Consider the following 22,260-nt stretch of genomic DNA (forward strand, 5'->3'; position numbering starts at 1 on the left):
ATCTCAGAAGCCTGGGCTGGTCAGCTTACATGACCTCTACTTAATACGTTGAATTTGAATACATTGATTAAATAGAAACTATCTAGCATAGTACAGTAGAACTTAGGGGGTTTTATACAGCTCTAATGTTTTATTAAGTTGTTTCTGATTCAACTTGCAGTTCCCCATTTTTTTATCTACCTCAGAAACTGCCAAAACAGTACCATAGGATTCTGTTTCAAATCCTTTTCTAGTAGAAGACAATAGGGAAGACTCTGCTGTAAATACCAACCTGAAAAATCCCCTTCCCCCATTCAGATAAAAATTAATTCTCCACACCATGACATGTAAATGTTGCCCAAGCGAGGAATTTCAGCTGGCAAGCTGTCTTGCAATTGCAGTGAACTTAACACTGCACAAAATAAGAGTTCTTTAAAATGCCCTACGAGGGAAGAAATGCATGATCTCTTGCTTAAAAATAAGGAAACAATGAGACTTAATTACAGCTACAAAGTGTATGGGTGATAGCACTAGAAGCTGGACACAGATTTTTTGACATACCACCGTACTCTGCACATAAAACCCTCGTTTCCACCCTCTCATCTTTCACTTGTTTTGACATGTAGGGACAAGGCACATTTCTGGCTAGAGTTGGCTCTCTGTCTCAAGAGAAGTTATTTTTTCCTGTTGCACTCAGATAGCACCTCGCCTAGATCTATCGTACATGGAATTTAAACAAACCTCTGAGCGCTGCAGCTCAGATTCCACAGGCCTGACCCTGGTGCCCAAATATATATTTCCAGCAAACACAGCAAAGATACCTGGAACAGCAGCTACTGCAGATCTGCAGGAATCACTTCTCATATAGACCATAGGCATCTTGTGTACTATAGTTGTAAGCAAATTATTTTGTTTTCAAATGTGCATTTTGTAAATTCAGTTTACAGGAACAACCTAAAGAAATGAATTCCGTTTTCCTTTTTAGTTAACAGATTCACATTACCCTTTATGGTATTACTTACAGGCGCTATAAGACCTCTTTTTTGCCTTGTTAACTCCTGCCTCAAAATCTAACTCCTCTGTGCCTTCCCAGATCCCTTCCTGTACATGATCACACCATTTTTTGAGGAGGACTAAGAATTTTCCTTTTATTTCAGGTGATGGTAATAAGGCTCTTAATTTAAGCAATAGGAAAAAAAATCTCATTTGATATTACAGTAGCTAAATAGATCAGCTTTTTCAGCAACACAGAAAAGGAACTTTTTGGCTTCTCCCCAGCATATTTTTTTTTTTTGAAGGCATGGTTTTAGTTTGTTTTCTAATCTCCAATCTGTTTTGTTAGGGAGTTGGGCCTGTCAGCTCAGCTCTTCAAGAGCCAAAACTAACAGTATTTCCCCAAACAAAGGTTCATTCAGAGAATCAGATTATATGCATTGTGTGCTGGAGCAAAGAGGCAGGCAAGTGAAACAAACATTTCTACACTGAGTGAGTGCACGTAGGACTTGCGAGGAGGCCACACTTTAGCATCTTACTATTCATACCTACAAAATTAATCCCAGCTGCAGCCCTAGGATACTAATCCCAGGCAGTGCTTATTCTAAAAGCAAGCATTAGGGCAGCTCATTTTCTTGGTTAGCTAGTTCATCCTCCTTACCTGAAATCCTCCCACGGCAGCAGACTCCAGGTTTGTGAAGGGATGTTATATTGCCCATACTCCGCAAATGACAGGGGGAGTTAAGCACAATAAATAACTTTGTGCTGGAGTTAAGTACCAAACCCTCCCCACTGTTTGATTCATCTCCTTTTAAAAATAATACTTCAATCTTGAGGACAGCGATACTAATTTTGGTCCATTTGGACAAACATTTTTTTCCTCTATCATATTAAGAAGTGTTAGAAAAATAAAAAAAACCCCAAAAATCAAAGTTATCCACTGGCAAACTGGAATCACAACACATGCCCAAAGAATCTAGGTTGATTTCAGCCGGGAAGGCTGAGGTATAGGTCTACTGGAAAGTAAAAGAAAGTAGGTACACCAGAGGCAAACATTCCTGCCAACGAATGCACTATAAACCTTCATTTATTTATTTTACAGACTGAACATTATTTTAAGCAAAATTTGGAAGTTTAACTTCATTTGCATAACGGAACGTTCGCAGCGTGTGGAGCTCTTGCTCTGACAAGGACCGTGTCTACACTAGCAACACGTGAAAGGACGCAGTAAGCGTTGTGGCATGCTGAGCACTACCGTGGCTTATACCAGCAGACCTGTGCTTTGCCAAGGCAAGGTACCACAGCCTCCCCAGAGAAAAGCAAGAGCTGAAAAACTCGTGTTTTGAAAGCATTATCACACCTACACTGACAGATTTTCATACCACCATTAAATCAATCAAGGAAAGGAGTTTCACGCTGTAGTTTTAGCATGGCCAAGGTCTACTCCATGAAGAAGAAAGCTTGCAACAGCTGGGAAGGACCACTGGAGAAATGCTTTCAAGAGAAGCAAGGTTTCATGTAAGTTACAAAAGGGTAAAAAGCCCTGAAACAGCACAGAGCAAAGGGGAACATAACAGTAAAAATACCAAGGAGACTTGGAGGCTACAGTGTCCTTCAGCCGGTATCCATTTAAAGACTCAGAATATTTAGACAGTTTCCGATTTCCACACAGAAATCGAAGGATATTTCCAGAAATGTTCCTGCTTTTCAGACATTTTTCTTGACTCACTTTACTACAGAACTGAAACAACAAGAAACCAGAAAAAGCTTCCTAAGTAATGCCACCAATATTTTGGTCAAAGGCTGAGAAATGGGCCTCACCATCACCGTCTACCACTAAATCTCAGGCAAAACCTCTCCTTGACGCCTGCTGTCCTTGTGTTTGCCCATCTACAAAGGTCACACACTTTGTAATTTTACAAACATTAGAACTTCATAAAATGCCATATACTTCAACTGCCAAAAATCAAGAGCTTCTTCAAAGAACTACCAGATATACCATAATGAAGACACTGACATACAGGACTTCCACAATGCTGTGAGATCCAGGACCAGAGGCAAGATACCACCACTTTCACTTGCCCAAGTCCGAAATACCAGGACGGAAAGCAGCCCCCATGGCCACAAAGCATGTCAGTGGCAAAGCAAGGACAGACCACCAGCCGATCATATCCCAGTCACACGCCCCATGCTAGAAATGCAGCAAGAGTCAGTTTTAGCAAGGATTAGATTTACATATTTCAATTTACACATTCCCCAGCTTTTGGTGAATTTACCAGCATGACAGAATAATTTATTAAGTATTTTAGCATGCTCAGTATGAAAATAGTATCAAGGGAACACCGTAAAAACTGAGCTGACCTGCACCTGCATTATCATTTTATTTGGCATCGCTGTTTCTCAGCTCATGTTTGGTCAATGAAAAAGAAGAAAGCAGTCTTAACTTTTCTCCCACTTGGCTACAGAATTCAAGACAACATAGAATCTATTTTTATCTCCATGGTAAAAGCGTTGTCTGTTTACAAATAAACATTAAATAATTCGTATTTTCTAAACTACTTCTGAGGTCTGCTAGGAACACAGCTGTGGGTCAGATATCACTGTGGGCAAAAATGTCAGGTCTCCTCAAACCTTCCATTAGAAGAAAGCATCATTGCAAACACTGTCAGTTGTTAAAAATCTTACAATTAAGAGAGCTACAAACTTCTGCAGTAATAGAGGCTTGCTATATAAAAAATAAACTCCACAGGGAATTGTTCTGATTTTTGTTTAAATAAACACTGCAAGTCAAAGTTTCTATTCTGGTATAGAATATTAAAAGACACAATCTGTAGTTTTCCTGGAAGATTAGGTGTAGACGTGGAAAGCATACAAAGTGAAAATTATCACAATTTCTAAGCAACCCATTAACCAAAAAAACCAAAAAAAAAGGAGGGGTGGTTCCTCTAAGGTAAGAACTAGTGATTTAAGCATGGGCTTGAACCTACACTGTATAAATTTAGCACAGACTCTATACAGGGGAGTTCAAATCTCAGCTGAAGTGAACAACAATGCATGTTTAATTCTGAATTAAATCCTACATAAAAGGAAAAATATGGTAGTATACATTATCACTACAAAAGGCAGGAAGCACCTGAATTTATATGTAGGTATGTTTGCACATTTTTTATTATGAAAAGCCTTTATTAGAGGATCAAGCAATCTGTCCATATCCTAAGCCTCCATGCAGAGTAAATGGCATGCAGCGCATCCTGAATATTTGGCACTTTCATTGACGGCCTCTCATGCTTTTAGCTTTTCGGTGCTCACACCTTGATTTACAGATGATCACTTAATCTTAACAAATTCCTCACAAGTTTTCTGCAGTGCTTTCACCCTCATTTTGCGGGTAGGAAACAGAGGCATAGACGCACTAACATTTCATTACTCAATTCTCTGATCTGGCCTGTGTGAGATGATGACATGCCTGCCTTTGCCTGCAAAACTGCATCCAGTTCCCCTTCCTGATCTCCCACCATGCCAGATGGACCTCCGGCCGATGCTCTGACCACCTCTATAGTCACTGCTTTGACTACTTGCTACCTCCAGTTTCCTAGAAAATTATAATCTCACCAAGTTTAAAAACAGTTTTACAGGACAGCACACTCCACTTGAACATGGGCCACCACCTCACTGAATTTCAAGGCCCTGCTCTGATCCTTAGGGTAATATAACCTTTAAAAATGATTGGAACATTGATTATTTATTTCTAAACTTAGGCAATATATTTTTTTCCAGCTTTGTTAGTGGAACAGACCAAATCACTTTTAACTGCTTATGAACAGCTTCTCATCAAAAAAAGCATAGGTTCAGACATGGGAAAGTTCAGATCAAACAGTTAAAACTATCAAAAATACAGTTACGCAGTGGGGATTTGTGGGCCACTTTAAGTACAGGAGATGTTACCAGTGCTGCCTACAGAAAGTGCTGGGTAAGAGGGTAGGAAGTCAATTCTTTTTAATGTTTTCTGCAGCGTAGCTTAATGCCTCTTGTTTTAAAGGACTCACCCTTGTAACAAAACGATCATGTTATCTCTGTGTTCAAAGCAGTAAGCATGAAACCTGCTCACAGAATGCCAGACAGCTGTTCTCCTCCAGCAAGCTGCAGCTCAAGAATTGAAGTCAAGCTACCAGAGATGCAAAATTCCAAATCCAACCCCCTCTCCAGTTCCCCTTCGCTCTGGTGCCAGGACTGCAAGGTTCATGTAGCCAAGTCAGTGTCGTGCCCTGGGTCAGACAGACTGAAGATGAGTCTCCAGCATCATCCACAAAGTTGTCAAAAATATTTTTAACACAACCAGCTTGAGAAATTTCATTTAGGGAACGCATGCTCTATTCTTTGCCTGAAAGGAACTGAAGACAAACATTAGCTTTAATATACGTTGTAACTTTGTAATTCGCAATGGTGCACCAGTAACTAACACCATGATCAGCAGCAGTGAGAGCTGTGAGTTACAAGATTTTCTTCACTGCATCATCTTTACCAACAGCTTTCTGTTCAGCTCCCTCCCCGCTGCACACTTCCCTTTCAGAAAACAGCCACCACACTTCAGTGCACCCCTTCTCCTCTCCAGTACTTCCTCCTCCTCATCTTGCCTCCCTGCTGCTCAAAGGTCAGAACATTTTGGTGAGGCAAAGGAAACATATATATACACACACATATATGATGTTGCAAGTAGTGTTAAGTTCTACTGCGATCTTTTCTTATGAAACCTCTGCTAAGGAGGAAGAGGAACTTTCCTACTGCTATCAACTGTTATGATGCTGAGCAACACGTCGTATTAATAAATGTATCAACAAAGTAGTTCACATCAGATCAATACATTTGGGGTTTGTAGTTTTTGAAGTGTTTCCTGTGTGCTGTCATGCATGGTGAGAAGTAAAAAGCGTCATTTTAAGAGCAGCTTCAATATGAAGGGAAGTGCTCCTACTTGCTTATTTCACAGTCTCTTGAAATTTTCCACGTCTTCCTAAAACTCGATCTCTGCTGCTGGCTTTCTATCAGCCTTCTCAGAATCAGAATATTCATCCAAAAGCTGTTTTCCGATACAGATGATCGGGAACTGGTATGGCTGCCCAGTGCACCTTCCTTCTCATTTAAAAGGACAACTGTTGACAAGGGCCTCTTGTACAGCGAGCTACGAACACATCAGGATCCTTTTGAATGTTAAGGCCTTAGCCTAGATTAATAAACTGAGCAAGACGTGATGAGTTGGGACTTTGTTTTAAGCACCTAAATTATGGTTCAAAGACTTTTTACACACAGAGCTTCTGAAAAACCTAAACAAACCGTATCAGCATGGCCGATCAGCGCAGCTCTCTGAGCAGCATACATACCAACAGGAACCCAGAGCTGTTTACCATGCGCAACAGGCTGAGAAACCTGAAACCCCCACTTTTGCCACAGAGGATAGCGTAACATTCTCTACACCACATTACAAGCCTATAAATACACTGCAAGACTTCAAGGATCTTACTCTGAAAGCAACTGAAGTGTTTTCAAAAGAAGAGAGGCTCCCACACTTCTCCCCCCTGTGACACAAAGCCTTCATACCAGCTGTCTGCAACCAGCTCCCTGCAGCGTGAAAAACACCAGACTTATTACCAAATGCAGTTATTAAAGACTCAAGACTGCAACTGCACATACAGTTTATTCCAAGTTTACATAAAAGCCGAACCAGAAACTACACCAAAGACAGGAGTATAATAAAGGCACCGCTGTGTTACAACTAAGGCTGGTGAAAGATTTAAAAAAAAAAAAAAAAAAAAAAAAAAAATCGAAGATAGATAACACAGGGAGAAAACCACTTCCAGAGTTAACATAAACCAGACTGGAACGAGGGGGGCGGGGGGGGGGGGGGGGGGGGGGGGGGGGAGTAGCTCAAAATAAATAAAGAAATAGAAACACTTCTAGAAGGCCATGCACATGTCAGAGGAAAAGCCTCTATTTAGAGCTTTGTTGGACAGAAGGGCAAAAAAATGCGTTGATGATGCCTTCACCAACACCAGCCCTTCAGTTGGGGAACATCCCACAGTTCATAACATCCCACAGAACATAACACAGTGTGAAGTGGCAGCTCCTCCTGCCACTGCTACAGGAGCAGCCACAAGCTCAAAGCCCAGCAGTGAAAATCCCTGGGATTCACTGGCCGAAGACCACAGCCTCCTAGGAAAAAGTTCAGCCTTCAGAGAATGAGGAGTGGAAAAGAGACCTTCACCTCTGGGTCGCCAGCTCACACAGGAGCTGTGGAAACTTGTCTGTAGCGCTGCAGGGAAGGCTGTGTGAGTGATCCTTCCTTAATTAACTGGGACATGGGGCGGGGGGAGCATATTAATGCTCGTGACACACAATCCTCCCCACACTTTTCCCAAATGGCTCTCACTGCCCATTTAGCACTGGACAGGCCATGGGAGATACCTGGTTCCCGCACACAGATGGCAAGAAGGTCAGCCCTGGTCCTCAGGAAAGCCGATCCAGTCATCCTGAAAAGCAAAGGTTGTTACTTTGTCGTGGTGGTGCTTGACATGTGTGCACTGACGCATGTTGCACAGCAGTTATCTTTATAAAGGAATATTTAACCTCACTATATGCAGTGAGTGTCAAAGACAGACCTTGGTTTTATTGCAATATAACCTTACAAATTCATTCCTTTGCTCACAGTAGCCACCATGCTTAAATACCTACCAGCAAAACAGTTCAGAAATTCCCACACCATTCACCTGTGTACTAGTCAAAAGACACAACTGGACTGATTTATCCCCTTTCCTTTCCAAGAACACATTTTCAAATGGACTGAGATGGTTTACGTCCCAAAGCAAGCAGTGACTTCCTGAGTAAAGCATATAGCAATACCAGCACTTTTCTGAATCTTTCTACAAACCAAAAAACCCCATCCCTAAATGACCCTCACACAGGTCTCCTCTTTGAACCACGTTTTCCCCATGTGCCAAAATCACAATAACCCAGCCTCAACCTTCACTCTGTTGGGTCCCTTAGAATGCTCAAATGAAAGGTAAATAACACTTCTTACACATTTACTGCTACAGAGAGAAGCAATCTCTCTAAACGTCCTATGATCTATCCTCCCATTTTAAAAAGCCTGCTATATCCACACAGCCTATAATCACCACATGCAGAGGTCAGACCCCAAGCCTACTAATGTGCTAATAAAAACTGCTAATAAAAATTTTAGGCTCCTTAAGCTCTGCTAAGATTTTTACTGGAGATCTGAGTGCTCTACTTGTATGGCTGGGTACTGAAAACAGATGGGATCCATGCTGGGCTCCTAAACAACAGCCTTCACAGACCAAAACTTTATGAGAAACAGTAATGAATTGGGTTTTATTGCAGATTTCTGTGCATCTACTTACAGAGTCTCCAAGTTGAGCTGTGCTCTTCAATAACATTTGCTGATTTGATAAAGTAAATGAGCAAAATCTAATCACAGGGTTCCTCTGAAGGGTTAACTATTTCACACAGCAAGAGAGACAGACCAGTACATAGGAATGCCTCTTGTTGCCATGCAGTTTGATTACAGATTACCCCCCTGTCATAGGGGATATGACTCAGATCACAGAGTCATTCAAGTCACAAACATACTGGCTCTCTGCTTTCATAATACAGCGGAATACCCAGTACCTTCAGACAGCTGGTTAGGGAAAGCAGCAGCACAGAACGAGGCTGGAATCACAGAAAGCAGCTGTGCAGCAACACGAACTGGGCTTATCTGCACCTTCCAAACATCAAATGCCGCTAATATATACTGCCCCGTGCTGTGCTGAAGAAAACACATTTCTGTACCAAGCAAAAGCTATAAAACAAGCATGCTCTAAAGCTGTAATTTTTATAAGCAAAAGACAAATTTCTTATTTAGAAAAAAAAAAAAGAAAAAAAAAGTAGAGCAAACAGTGGAAGTGCTGCCTGGAATTTTTTCACAGCTGATACTAAAATGTCTAGCTCACTCTAGTACTTGGCACCAGACCTTGCCTGCTTTATCAAGAACTGGAAGAACACCCATAGAGGTTGGGCTAAATGTGCAGCTTTCCCAGTACTCCTCCTCCAGCAGTGGACATAAGCAGGTGCTTGGGGAAGACTGAGACCAGGGTGAGCATGTTGGTATGACATTTCCTCCAGCTCCCAACCACCAGCCCCCTACAGCCCCGCTCAACTGTAAAGGAAAGTGACATTAACTGTTACACAAACTTATTCCCTAAAAGTGAACTGGAAGAACTACATTGTTTCTCCTTTTGCTATGTTTATAGACATTTATTTCCCACACACACACCTGAGTGAGTTGAATGCATGTATTGATTTGGCAGGCCTCTGCTTTGAAAAGGGAGGGGTAACGACATTTTTAGAGGACAGTCACTAGGGTGACTACTGCAACAACCAGGATGCCCCAGCTTTTGATTAGACTACTTCAGGCTCTCAGCTATTTTGCAATTTCTGCTTTCTATTTCCAACAGGTTTTAGGTGTTAAACATGGTTGCTTATTATCTGAAATAAGTGCAGTTTCCTCCTTGAGGATATCTGCATCTTTGATCAAGTCAGTTCTCCCACCCCAACACAAGGCTCATTTGAAATAAGCTGCCAACATGCAAAGAACTTCTCTGGCTCTGTTGCAGATCTAAGTATTTCACAACAATATCCAAATCCTTTGACTTAGTCCTTCCTTTCTAAAAGTTTCATATCCTCACATGCATGTTCCTCCCCGCTACAATCCCTCCCTCAAAAGCTGTGCTATAAAAAGCAAAAGCAAGTAGTTCATTCCCTTTCACTGCTTCATGCTTTCCCACATCTGGCATGCCACCATATATTTTCTATTCAAGTTCTCTCAACCTCCATCCTGTCAGGGACAGATGTTTACCAAGCAAACAGAAAGCTGGACTAAGCTGAAGTATCTGTGCAGATACTAATATGCAGGAGTTTGAATGTATACAGTGAAACATTCATACCTTCTTTGGACAGTGCACAGAATGAGCTAACGTGAGAAGCACGACATGTAACATCCAGACCCTTACATGCTGCAGACAAGCAAATTTCAGAGCCCATTCCTGAATCCACAACGCAGCTTCTCAGAACTAGGACTTTGTTGTGTTGCCCCTCACTCAAGCACCCCAAGTTCTCCTGATGCAGGCAGTTGTCACTGTAAGTATTACTAGCAGAGCTTGACTTGCCATGGATAATCTTACCCACACAGCTACAGCTTCTACACAAGGATTCAGAAACTCATCAGAATGAGCAAAGACCAACCATCCTAGAAAATAACCAATCATTCTTTGCTCTGGGAAAGGTGGCAGCAGGTAATATCCACATCCATTAGTGCAACAAGATCGTCCACTGGCACGTCTGTAACAGCTGCCAGGCATTTCCTTTTAAACTTTTTTTTGTCCTTTTTAAGTGCATGCCTTTCCTTTTCTTACTTTGTTGATCACTTCTGCCTCTGACATACTGCAAAGTAACAGTTTTCAATTACTAACAGGCTAGACCAAGTGTCATAGCACCAAAAGCAAAAATCTGCGTAATAAGAAGATAAGGGAGAGCAGTCACAGACTTCAAAGAAGAATCACAAAGAACTGAAAAGCTCTTCCACAATTCACGCTCCATTTGGTTCCCATCCCTTTGGGAATGCTGTCAATAGTGAAGACAGGGAATAGATTTCGCAGCAGCCTAAAATCTGGATGCAAGATGCAGCAAGACAAATATAGCAGAACAGCCTGTCGTGGCTCACACGTATATTGACATGAATGTACAGTTGCAAGACAGTAACTAAATGCAGTGGGCCTCAGTTATTTTTAGGTCTATTGTGAAACCCCAATGACACTTCATTTCAGCTGCTCCAAAGATACAATACCACCACCATCACTCAGGCCTGGGCTCTGTCATTACTCCTGGTTTGATGGTCTGAGTCTAACCCTTGCCCTACACTAGAATTTTGCTGCCAAGGCGATGAAGCCCCTGGCACAGACAGGGCAATGCAGACAAGAAGAATGTTTTGGACAACTAGCTCACATGGGCTGGTGAAGTAGTCTGGCTGTTGGAGAGAAGAGCTGCCGCATTTGCTGCAGCCCTGCTAGAAGTCTCATAGCCATGCTGGCCAAGGTCACTTCAGTTGACGTGCCCTTGAACTGCTGCAGGCAGAGCACCCATTACTATGGGACCTTGAGGGAAGGGAAAGTAAACAACGCCACAAAGGGAAATGGAGGCCAGGATTTCAAGTAAACATCCCAGGCTAGGGAGTTCTGAAAACAATGAACTTGACAGATTCCAGGAGCAAAAGTGTCCTTCATGCCTCTACGATGTTTGCTTGGGTCTTGTTACACAGACATATCACTTAAGAAAATCTCCTGCTGACATATGAGGACAAACAGGCTTCACTGTTGGAACGATCAGTGAAAAGATGAGGCCTCATCCTGTTTATGTACGCTTCTGCAGATCTGTTCTAAGCAGTAGTACAAGAAACAACACAAACTCTTCAGGACAGAACAGTCTCGTACACCTCTTGCACCCAGCCTGGCAGGACACAGCCCCAGGACCAAGTTCCCGTATCTATCACGGCTATTCTAACGGCAGTAAGGTGCTGGTGTTCACACAAGCTCTTGACACAGCTGCCTCTGAAGCAGCCACATAAGCAGGACACTTTTAGAACAGCAGGGTACATAGGGCATAGGAGGCAAGCAGTGCAGAGGGCCACATGTATGCCACACAGAGGCTTCAGACCAAAGCAGGCTTGCAAGCTGCCACCTTCCCCCCAGATTTGCAAGACCCAAGTATAAGCAATGCAGGTGCTGTCTCACTTCCAAAACCAGCAGTGGCAATCCTCTTTCACAAGAAGGGCAAACCTATTACACAACAGCGAGGCTATCTGGATCTTCTTACTCCCTCGGTCACCCTCCTTAAGACTCAACTCTTCAATCCTTGTTCTTATTCACAAGCCAACCCTAGTACAAGTAAACCCCACCTAACACCAGCAAAGACAAGACCACCCTTTTGTCTCCCAGCTGAGATGGAAGAAGCTTTTCATGCTCCTGCAAAAGACCAACTCTGCATGCACTAAAGGAGGTAGATCTCCAAGCTTTCTTCCTTTGCTCCTTCAGCTGAAAACAGTCTCAGGTCTTCTGTTTCTGCTCTGAACTGTCCCCTGAAAATTCTGTCCTTTGATTCCCAAATCACAGGGAGAATGCATAGGGAAATATTGTTAATCTGCAATTGAAGAGAAACACAAACACCGCATATGTACTCTACCCATAAAGATATCCTCTGCTTGCTTTGGTGTGATATAGAGCAATAAAGATGCCTCTGGAAATCCAGAAATCTCCCACTATATATATAAAAAAGTATTTCTCCCTGTATGTAGCAAGATATTTCCACACACAAAAAATTCAAGTAAGAAAAGGCATTACATATAGCAAAAAGGACTGCAGCATCCACTGCTTCCTTGCGCTACACCATCAGCTAAACTAGAAGTAGAGAGCAGAGTCTCTAACTGTGTGTTACTGTTGTAGATAATGTACTGTGAACACAAAACCAAGGATCAAAAAGCTAACAAGTCATTAAAATTTAACAAGTTATTAAATTATTGCTCTGCTTTTTTAGAAGGAAAAAAAATAAAGTGTCCTATTCATTAAGTAGCATGCTTAGCTACTTAAACAATTGAGCTCCTTTCCTAGCATCATGGTATGTCACAAAATGTGTCATGTCAAAAGGGTTATCTGTAGGTCAGCAGCAGTCTGGCCAAAACACACTTACATATCACTAATTAAAGAGAACTAGATTCTTTCACTAATACTCTGCCATATGATAATCCCAGTGGTGGCAGGCCCTTCCCATCTGGCCTGTCACCTTTTGTTTTAGTTTCAAAAGAGACAAAGCAGCTCCGAGAGCCACTTGCAGCTTGCAGCACCCTGGGCTCTGTACCTGTAACACCCATTCCAGGTGGCCACGGGCTGATAACTAACTGACCAAGGGAAGGAATCATTTCACTGTGCCTTGGGCTTAGATGGCTTGCTACAGTCCCCTCCCCTCCCATTTTCTATTAGTCATCTGACAGCACAGCTGTACAGCCCGACTTTAAAAATAGTGGTGTCTCACAAAGGTAACTGTTGCTGAGCTTAAGGCGCACGCAGAGTTTGAATACCTTAAAGCACAAACTGAAATATGCTTAATAGAGAGGGAATGGGGATTACCCTGCAGCCAGCCATTTACACCACAACAGACCCGCCAAGGTGTCATCCAGGCTTTCCTTTAACACTGCTCCTCAGGGGCATTAAGCCTGTAACAGACCTAGAAGAGATTGTCACAAGTATGAGAACTACAGTAGGATAAACACTATCCCACAGGAGCCGGAGTAGAGAAACACCTGCTCAGTCCAACACTGCATTTCACACAGTGAGGCAGCAACTGCAGCGCATCAGGCCAAGGGGAAAAAACACAGACGAGGAGCCCTCATCAGTCATGCTGGCAGGGTAAAGATGGGTCCCTACCAGGCACATCCTTCAGCTAACTGGAGTGTCACACTCACCTTCTGAACAGATCTCTCCTGCAGAAAGGAGCCACATCTCATGTGGCAATTAAGCATTTGACAGTTCAGGGAAGTTGAGGCCATTTAGACTTCCAAGCCCAACAAAACAACTCTCCACAGATGAAAAATCCAGATTCCTCCATGAATAATTCAGCTCCCAGGGTTCTAAAAGCAGCAGGGTTTTCTAGATTCTCCAGAAGGCCACCATCAGCAACAGGCTCGGCAATCCTGAGCTGATGCTCCAGATACTCAGGCTTCCTTGGTGACTGCATGAGGAGAGTGATGATGCTTCTCAGAACCACAACTATCAGTCACGGCAGAAGCAGGTGCTTTTCACAGGCAGTTCAGTGAATGCCAAAGGCAGTCAGCAGCACACTGCCTTCCAGAAGCATTACGATTACCATTAAAAGTACCAGCCTGGGCTTTATTACCCTGTAATTTGCATCTGTATGGTTCCTCATCAGTTACAACGGCCGGTAGCTTTTCTAACAGGTGTCAGTAAGCTGGCATATCTTCTTCCTCTTCCCATCCTAAATCCTGCATTTGTCTCCTTTCCTTTATTATTTATATTGTAGCTAAAGTGTCATCTGTGGTAAGGCATCCTTTTAGGCTCCTACACTACCTCAATTCTGAACTTAATGCCTTTGTTTCCCCCGTTCAAAAAGACCAATACACACATCTGGGTCTCTGAAGTGTTGAGACTGTTTTGGTCATTTTTCGAGGGGAGAAAGGGAGGAAAAAGCAGTTAACTGATTTATCTAAGATCAACAAGCCAAGGAACTAAGGGCTAGCGAAAAGCTTTGTGCTTGTGTCACAAAGCAAATAAGCTGTGGCAAACGCACACTAGAACATTTCCGATGGCGATTACTGCTTCACTTACAAAGAGATGTCTATATTAATTATATTATGAATGGCACCAAGTCAGCATGTTTTATGTTCAAAACAAACAATCAAAAATGACCTTCCAACTCCCATTTGAGCAAACAAACAAAAAATTATTTTGAAAAGACCATGTTTAGAATTTCTATTCTAGTAGTAAAACTATTAGAAGCAATTTCTGGAAAACCTAGCTTTTCCTAACCCCATGTTTCAAGCCTTCCTGCTTCAGAAACTTGTGACAATAGTGTAACTCTAGCTTGCATTAAAAACAATCAGATTCACATTTTTCCATCACTGTCAAAGAACCGCCTCTATTTTCTTTGGAGGCAACTGAAACAAGTACTTTTCCTAATCATCTTCATAATTGTTTTATAGACATGGTAAAGGTTTCCTTCCCAGAGTGAAAGGAAAATTGTATGAAAGCTGTAAAATACTTCTATAGCCATCAAAGAGTTTAGAAAGGTTGTCTTTTTCCTCAGAAGTAGCTTAGAAGTTTTGTCTTTAAAGAAACTGCTTGTGCCAGTGATGACAAAATATCAAAGGACAGATGAGGAAAACTGTAAATGTAATTAATTTCTGCATACAAAGGAAAGGAAGTAGCAAGCATATAGCCTGGAGTCTGTTAATTAAAAATTAAATACCAGATTAAACCCAAACTGGTCCAAGTTTCTAAACTGGTCAAGGTTTTTTTCCACTGTTTTATTTTAAAAAGACAAACCTTCCTCTCTGACAGCAAAAGGAAGCAAGGCAGCATTAGAGGAGCCTAACCAGGATCCCCAGCTCTCCTGCCCCCATTTTACAGCACGATCATCCATGAGTTCCATACCTGGGTCCATCTCGCTCACTCTCTCCCTTTATCAGGGACACCCTCATGAATTCTTCTATCTATCTTCCAATCTAACTCTCCCATCACAAGTCAAAGTGCGAGGAAGAAATACTGGAGTGATGAAGAAACACTGGACTTCATCTCCAGCCACACCTTCAACCACCTACCCTTACTTTCCAGACCATCTTCCCTTTCATACCTATTTCTCATGCCTTGAACAGCACTACACCTGCACCCTCTTTCCTCCCCAACTCATCATTATCCATTCACCTTTGTCCTTTTGATCAGATCTCCTCCAAATACAGCTCCAATCTCTTTTCTTCTCCACAATGTCCCTATCATTCTCAGAGACTCCCCTTTCCTTGCTGCCACTCCATCCAGCCCTGCTGCTGAACACTTCCTCGCTCACACGTGTCCAGCAAGTTAGTGACCCAGACTCAAACCCACCCAGGCAGATGAAAGGTCATTTATTTGAACTGAAATTCACGTTACCTTCTTCATCTTCCTGTTTCCATCCCTGTGGCCTCCTCTATCAACACCATCCAGCCCACCATGTGGCTTTATCTTGGCCCTTCTAAATCATTCAATGCATTCCTCAAAGATCCCCTTATTTTATTCCAAATTCCAGTGAGCTTCTGGCCTCACTCCTTGCCCTCTCAACTCTTCCTTCTTTGCAACAGATCTCTGAGTACTGTTATTAGGGGGGAAAATTCCACTTGCACACAAGAACTTGGAGAGTTCACTCTCTACTTCAAGCCTGGCAATTTCTGTGCAAATTTAAAACGCCTCTCCAACATCTCTGAAATGCCTGGCTATCAGCACAGTATGTCTACAAAGCTCCCTTTATTCCTCCCCACCACTTTCCAGCTTGCTGTATCGCTAGATACCCCTTTGTTTGATTAAGACTAATCATAGCTTAAGGACACAGAGGACACTTGAACAGCTGCTTATCAACTCTGCCTTCCAAAAGAATGGATTTCCCCCACCCCGCCCCCCCCCCACCAGGAGAGTAACAAACAAGAATGATTCACTGACCTACTAAAGGAGCATGTGGAAAAACATGAGTAAAGCTAAGACCTGAATTTCGGGTTTCTTGGCTTTAATTCCTCTTTGCCACTCGGCAGAAAGAAATTAAAACCGGTAAGGGGGAGAGATCTGGAAATCAAAGTGTTACTTTCTGTTGCCATCGAACTCGACTTCATTGAAAGCACATCATAATCACGCAACACAAAATCTTTGCTACAAGTAATTCCAAATCTCACAGTTCAGCCAAGCTTTTCTCCAACCACGCACAACTTACTGAGAATTTGCAATATGAGGACAAACTCGCCTCCTCTTCCCTATTTCACCAACCCATCAAAAATTATGATTATGAAATCCATGTTGAACTAAAGCCAGAAAATAACATCTGTTTACTGTGTGAAAACACAAGACAAGAGAACTACAACAAAACATGCAGATTAAATACTAAATCAAAAGATACTATCAAAGATGTGCTTTTTTAATAAAAATGTGACTACCATGTATCACACCTCTGTAGTAACACCTTACACAGGTCACACACCACTAAATGCTTGTGACCTGAAGAGCCACCAAAAAACCATGAGCAGAATGAAAAAAATTTGTCCTTATATCTAAATCTCTGTCCACAGAATTTGTCTTTTCTTCCTCTAAGTCATGTGTAGCCCTCAAGACACCAAAACCTTAATTTCCATCAAGGCCTTCTCACATCACCACTACTAAATGTTTGCTTTAGCAAAAGAAATGAATATTTGAAATGAGAACAGCTCAGCAATCTTCCTGCAAACCTCTCTGAGCTTCAGGGTTGTCAAGGTGGAATTTAAAAGTGCATCTTACATAGAGCTTAAAAGCTTGTGACTATATCAAGCATATGACATAAGCAAGGTAAGAGGCTCAGTAACAATGTCCTGATTCATATCACACTCTTGCTTTGAAGTGACCCTTAACCACAAATACAACTCTGCTCAAGTTAAACTTGATTCATAGGATGAATATAGGTGGTTTTATCAGAGTAGTTTCTACAAGCAGCATGTAAAATGTACAACTAAATTCTGGAAGATTTTAATCTCAAACCTGCTCTCACCATTGCCAAGAACCTCCCAAAACACACGCTGCATTTAATAAAGAATATGTGGCAAAGGTGCTTTGGAAATAAGCTGATCCCTAATGTCAGTCCACTGTTGAAGGGAATATTTTTGGCTTCTATCTACATGAAGTGAAGGGGTCATATTGCTAAAGAGGAGAGATGAGATCTAGAAATGACCTGGCAAGCTTTTCAAAAGGTAGCCTTCGTCACAGTTCCCAGGCTCCACTCTCCTGTTCTGTACAGCTTTACAACAAGCAGGATCCAGAAGGTTTTAGACAAGTATTTTATGCCAATGTTAACACTCTTACCTAAAGCACAACACCTGGCATGTTCCCTAAGCTCTTCTTAGAAGGTGAGAGAACTCTGAGGCTACTTGAAGATGACTCAGTGGGCTCATTTATCATTATCTACCCTACCATACCCTACCACTAAGACTGACATCGACTGACATAATATGTAACAGAAGTTTAGGAACACCACCACCCACACTGCGTGTGAGCAGTATCTTTAATAATTCCTAAAATACAGCTTTGTTTACATGAGGTACATGGCCAGCCACAACTGACTAGCCCATTCTCTCAACTGCAGAGACTGCCCCCAGCACTGCACAAGAGGGGAAGCTTCATAAAGAAAATTAATGTCTTGCGTGTTCCCAGAGCCTCATCAACCTCTTATTTCTTTACAGGGCATGGCTAAGACACACTGGGTGAGTACGAGCTGAAGTCTGCCCTGTCCCTTATCCATTTTACATCTAGAGACAGTAACTAAAGAATCGACTCACATCTACTTTCTCCAGGAAAGTAGTTCCCACTCCCTGCCGTGATAACATTAGCCCTTCCAGCACGATTTACCTCTCCACCACCTCAGCATCAAAACCCCAGAGATAAACTAGCACAACGCTGCTGATTCCTACGCACACCTTTCAGAGCTCCACGTGCAGCACTCAGAACACACCAGTCTGCACTTCCAAGTGCATATTTCAGGTTTTGAACCTTAAACTATATGTTACTGTTCCCAAAGCAGAGCTTTCCACAGGGAAGTCTAATGTCCCCATATTCCAGCCTGTTAGGGCAATGAATAGTTCACAGCGCCCTTTCACAGAGCATAATTTTTCACTTCACATAAACCTTCATCTCGCATTCTACAAGGAGCTGAACATTACTCTTCTGCTGAAGACAATAGCGCTCCAATACAAAGGAGAAAAATCTTCTGTTCCAATCTCAGAAAAAAACCCAAACTCTTCATGATATGCTGTGGTTAGAACATTTCAGAACACAATTCAGTTTGGGGAAGCTACTTATGGGTAATGTAATTATTTGGATAATTGTAAAGTTTTTAAAGGGCTTTAGTAAATTATATAGTGAGATTATGTATCATTTGACTTAATTCTGCTTAATAACCATTGTAAGGCATATAAACATTAGCATAGTTTCTCATTACAATGAACAGTGTCAAAGGTCATTTTCATTTCAGAAAGCACTTTTTTTAAAAAAAATCTTTTTGCCTTTAAAGTGTCCTGACTGCCAATTATAGCTACCTGCACACACCAAGACCTGCAAGGTCACATTGTTTTAAAGGGCTGAGATGAAGGGGCTAAAAGAGGAAAGCCAAGGTTCTTTTATCTTCATCGCTGTGGTATAGTTCCCACAGTCAATCTTGTAAGAAAAACGGGTGACATTTAGGTAAAGTACAGCCCACGTGATACCTGTGGTAAGCCCTAGTGTTTATAAGTAACTTATTGATTTAGAAGATTAAAACAATCTCCTAACTGTACAGGGGAGTATGCTATGGTCGCATTTTTTCCTCTGTGAAATAGCTCATCTGAAATGAGGATCTTGAACCTGCGCAACTGGATACGTGACTGAAACAGCTATGATGAAAATTAAAATCAGGTTAGCTTGTACTGCTCAAAGGCAAGAGGGAATCGCTTCCCTTGTGTTCAGAAATAGCTTTTTTATCATAAAAAGTTTGACAGTTAACAGCACAAAGCCATATTAAAAAAAAAAAGAAATGTACAGCACAATTAAAAGAGCCCAAGGCCACTCTGTGCATCCCAACACGAATGTGATTCAGCATAAACCATCCTAGGCAATGACTTAGGTAATCTAGAAAAATTTTGCATTCTAACTCATTGGTAAAGCTAATGGATACCATACAATTACATGCTTCTTTTTAAAACTTTAAACACTGAAATACTAGCAATGGGTGTCAAGTGTCAATAAATATTACACACAGAGCTCTGTTGCAGCAACTTCCTTGTTTTTGTATTTAACATACTGCATCACCCCAGCTATAGAAACACGATGAGCTAACTCACGCCCTGGTTGCTGGTTCTGCAACAGCCACAAAGCAAAACCCACACTTCTTCACCTTTTTGTTTTACAGTTTTTAGCATTGGTTTCCACATCCCCCAGTCCTCTTCTACAGTGAATTTCTATCAGGCAAAGGCAGTACGAGAAATGTAAACACAGAAACTGCATGTTTTGTCAGTGCTAGATCAGATAGACAATAATGGGAAAGATACAGCTGAGGCAACAGCAACGAAAATATCCCCATAAGCCAACAAAGATCAAATCAAACTTGAAGAAGAGCACAAAAGGCAGTTGCTGTTTACCCGAGTGTGCTATGTTCCCTGAGGAGGCTATGGGCAGAGAGACCGCTTCTAAGGTGGAAAGGTTTGACCTACGTGCTTTATCAATCATTTGTTAAATGGTGATGACTCCTCATTTCATACCCACATTCATCACCCCACACTAGACTTTTCAAATTATTTTAATCCTTTCGAGACCCAAGTTTGCAATTAATTTCTTAGGCAGATTTTTTAAAAAAAATTCATCACAAAGCCACCAAGTAAGCAGGCTGAATCTGGGCAAAATGTTTCGTGGTTGCAGTTAAGCAAACCTTAAGGTATCCATGTACAGAAGTATTAAGAACATGCTTTCCTTTGGTAGCCTCTAAGAAGGTATTTTCTGCACCTTGCCTCGTACTACCATCAACAAGCAGGGTAGAATTATTTCTGCTAAAACAGATTCGGTGCTCAATTTATGCATCTATATCAGAGTTCAGTATTGTCAAATTAGTATCACAGAATTATTCCTTTGCATTAGATGTTTCAAAGTCCAAAGGACACACTAATTGCAGCACAACAGAAACTAAAGCTGATAGAGGCCGATGAGAAGATACGCAAGAGAAGTCTAGTTCTGCCTCTTGCAGTACTTGGACCTTTGCATGCTCCTCTCAGTTTGTACAATAAAGGCAGCCTGGTTAATTTCTAGTTAAGTTTTACATTTTTATTACTTTTGTAAACGCAAAGAATTTATGTCCGCTGTTGAACGCACCTTATCTGACATGCACTCTCTCGCCAGTAATAAATTGCTTGGTAAAAATGAACAAAATGAGATGATTACTTACATTTTTGCCCTAACTGTACAGAACAGATAGTTCTACAGCTTCCTCCTCATTGAGTAATACTTAAATAGAGGAATTTGGGGTGGGCAAAGTTAATTTTCTTCTAGCAAGCTAATATGGTTCCCATAAATGAAAATAAATATTTCCGTTGATATGCTCAGAGGCATTTTCCGTCATGCCTTTTAATCAACTTCCAAAATAGGCTCAACAGAGAACATCAGATTAGATCCAATTATTGCTATATCACACGGAACAAAAGACTCGAGCAGGCACACATCTTTTCAAAACATTTCTATTCCATAGCTCTGCCTCCATTTTGGATGACAGACAAAGGGGATAAATGTGAATATAATGCCTTATTAAAGAGATGAAAAGCAAAGCTGAAGTCTGAGCAAAAAGGTGCAGATAAACCCTGGAAGTGCTACCACCAGCTGCAGCCCCCGGAACAAAGGGAACAATGACAGATCCCGAATTGGTTGTAAAAATGAAATTGCGGGGGGGGTGGGGGGGGTCGGTTTAGAAAAAAAATGGAAGAACAAAAAAAAAAAAAAAAAGAGAAGAAAAATTGGCCGGTTTTCACGCCGAGCAGGGCACAAAGGTTCCCTGCACCCTTTAAGGGTCTCTCCCGAGGCTGCTCAGCACGGGCTGTCCCCACTAGCCCCACGCCTGCCCGCGGGATGCTGAGCGCTGCCGGTGCCCCGGAGCCCGCAGCGGCGGAGGCGCCCTCCTCCGGGACGGCCCCGCTCCCACCCCGTGACAGCCCGGCCGCTCGCCCCACGTCGTGCGCGGCGGGGGAGCCGCTCGCAGGCCTGCGGGAAGCGCCCGCCGGGATCCCAAAGCGCACCGAAAACAAAAGCGACACGGTCACCCACGCGGGGGGGGGGGGGGGCGGGGGACGGGACACGGGGACACGACGACAGCGCGGCCCAACGGCGGCGCTCGGCCGCCCCCGGGGGTGCCGCGGCCGAGCGCCTCAGGCCCCGCGCCGCGCCCTCGGGTCCCCGCGCCGCCGCCCAGCCGGGGCTTTCCCCGCCGCCGTGACTCACCCCGGAGCCGCTCGGCCCCCCCGGGCCCGCCCCCGGCCCTCGCCCCGCGGCCCCCGGCGGCAGCCGGTACCTGTAGGCCAGGGACATGCACTCGAAGAGCTTCGTGAGGGAGGCGTCGATGCTGAGGCGTCCCCCCGGCGCCGCCGCCGCCGCGGGCCGCCCCAAACTGGTAGGTCTGGCAGGTCTGCTCGTTGACCGTGTCGAAGTCGTAGCCCTTCTTGGGCGGGTGCTCGCTGTGCGGCGACGAGACCATGAAGTGGCCCGAGTGGATGATCTGGGGGCCCGGGGGCTGCCCCCTCCGCGGCCCGCACCGCCGCCCTCCGCCCGGCGAAGCACCCCCGTCGTCCGTGTCCGAGGAGTCCTCGTCGGGCTCCGTGCGGGGGGGACAGCGGCCCCGCCGCCCCCAGGAGCCGCGCCGGCCGCATGAACACGTCGGCGGCCATGGCCCCGCTGCCGCCAGCCG

The 22,260-nt window shown here is 43.2% G+C and overlaps 1 protein-coding gene across 1 annotated transcript in view; it reads right to left on the reverse strand.

The window, feature by feature from the left end:
- Positions 1-22,260, reverse strand: part of LOC121095239 (MLX interacting protein) — a 49,073-nt gene extending 26,813 nt beyond the window's left edge. The window contains 3 exon segments of the mRNA XM_040609781.1: positions 21,868-21,932; positions 21,934-22,179; positions 22,181-22,260. Coding sequence (XP_040465715.1) covers positions 21,868-21,932; positions 21,934-22,179; positions 22,181-22,240 — 371 coding nt within the window. The 5' untranslated portion in view covers positions 22,241-22,260.

Source organism: Falco naumanni, chromosome 1, assembly GCF_017639655.2.
Source record: "Falco naumanni isolate bFalNau1 chromosome 1, bFalNau1.pat, whole genome shotgun sequence".
In the NCBI taxonomy this organism is placed as follows: Eukaryota; Metazoa; Chordata; class Aves; order Falconiformes; family Falconidae; genus Falco; species Falco naumanni.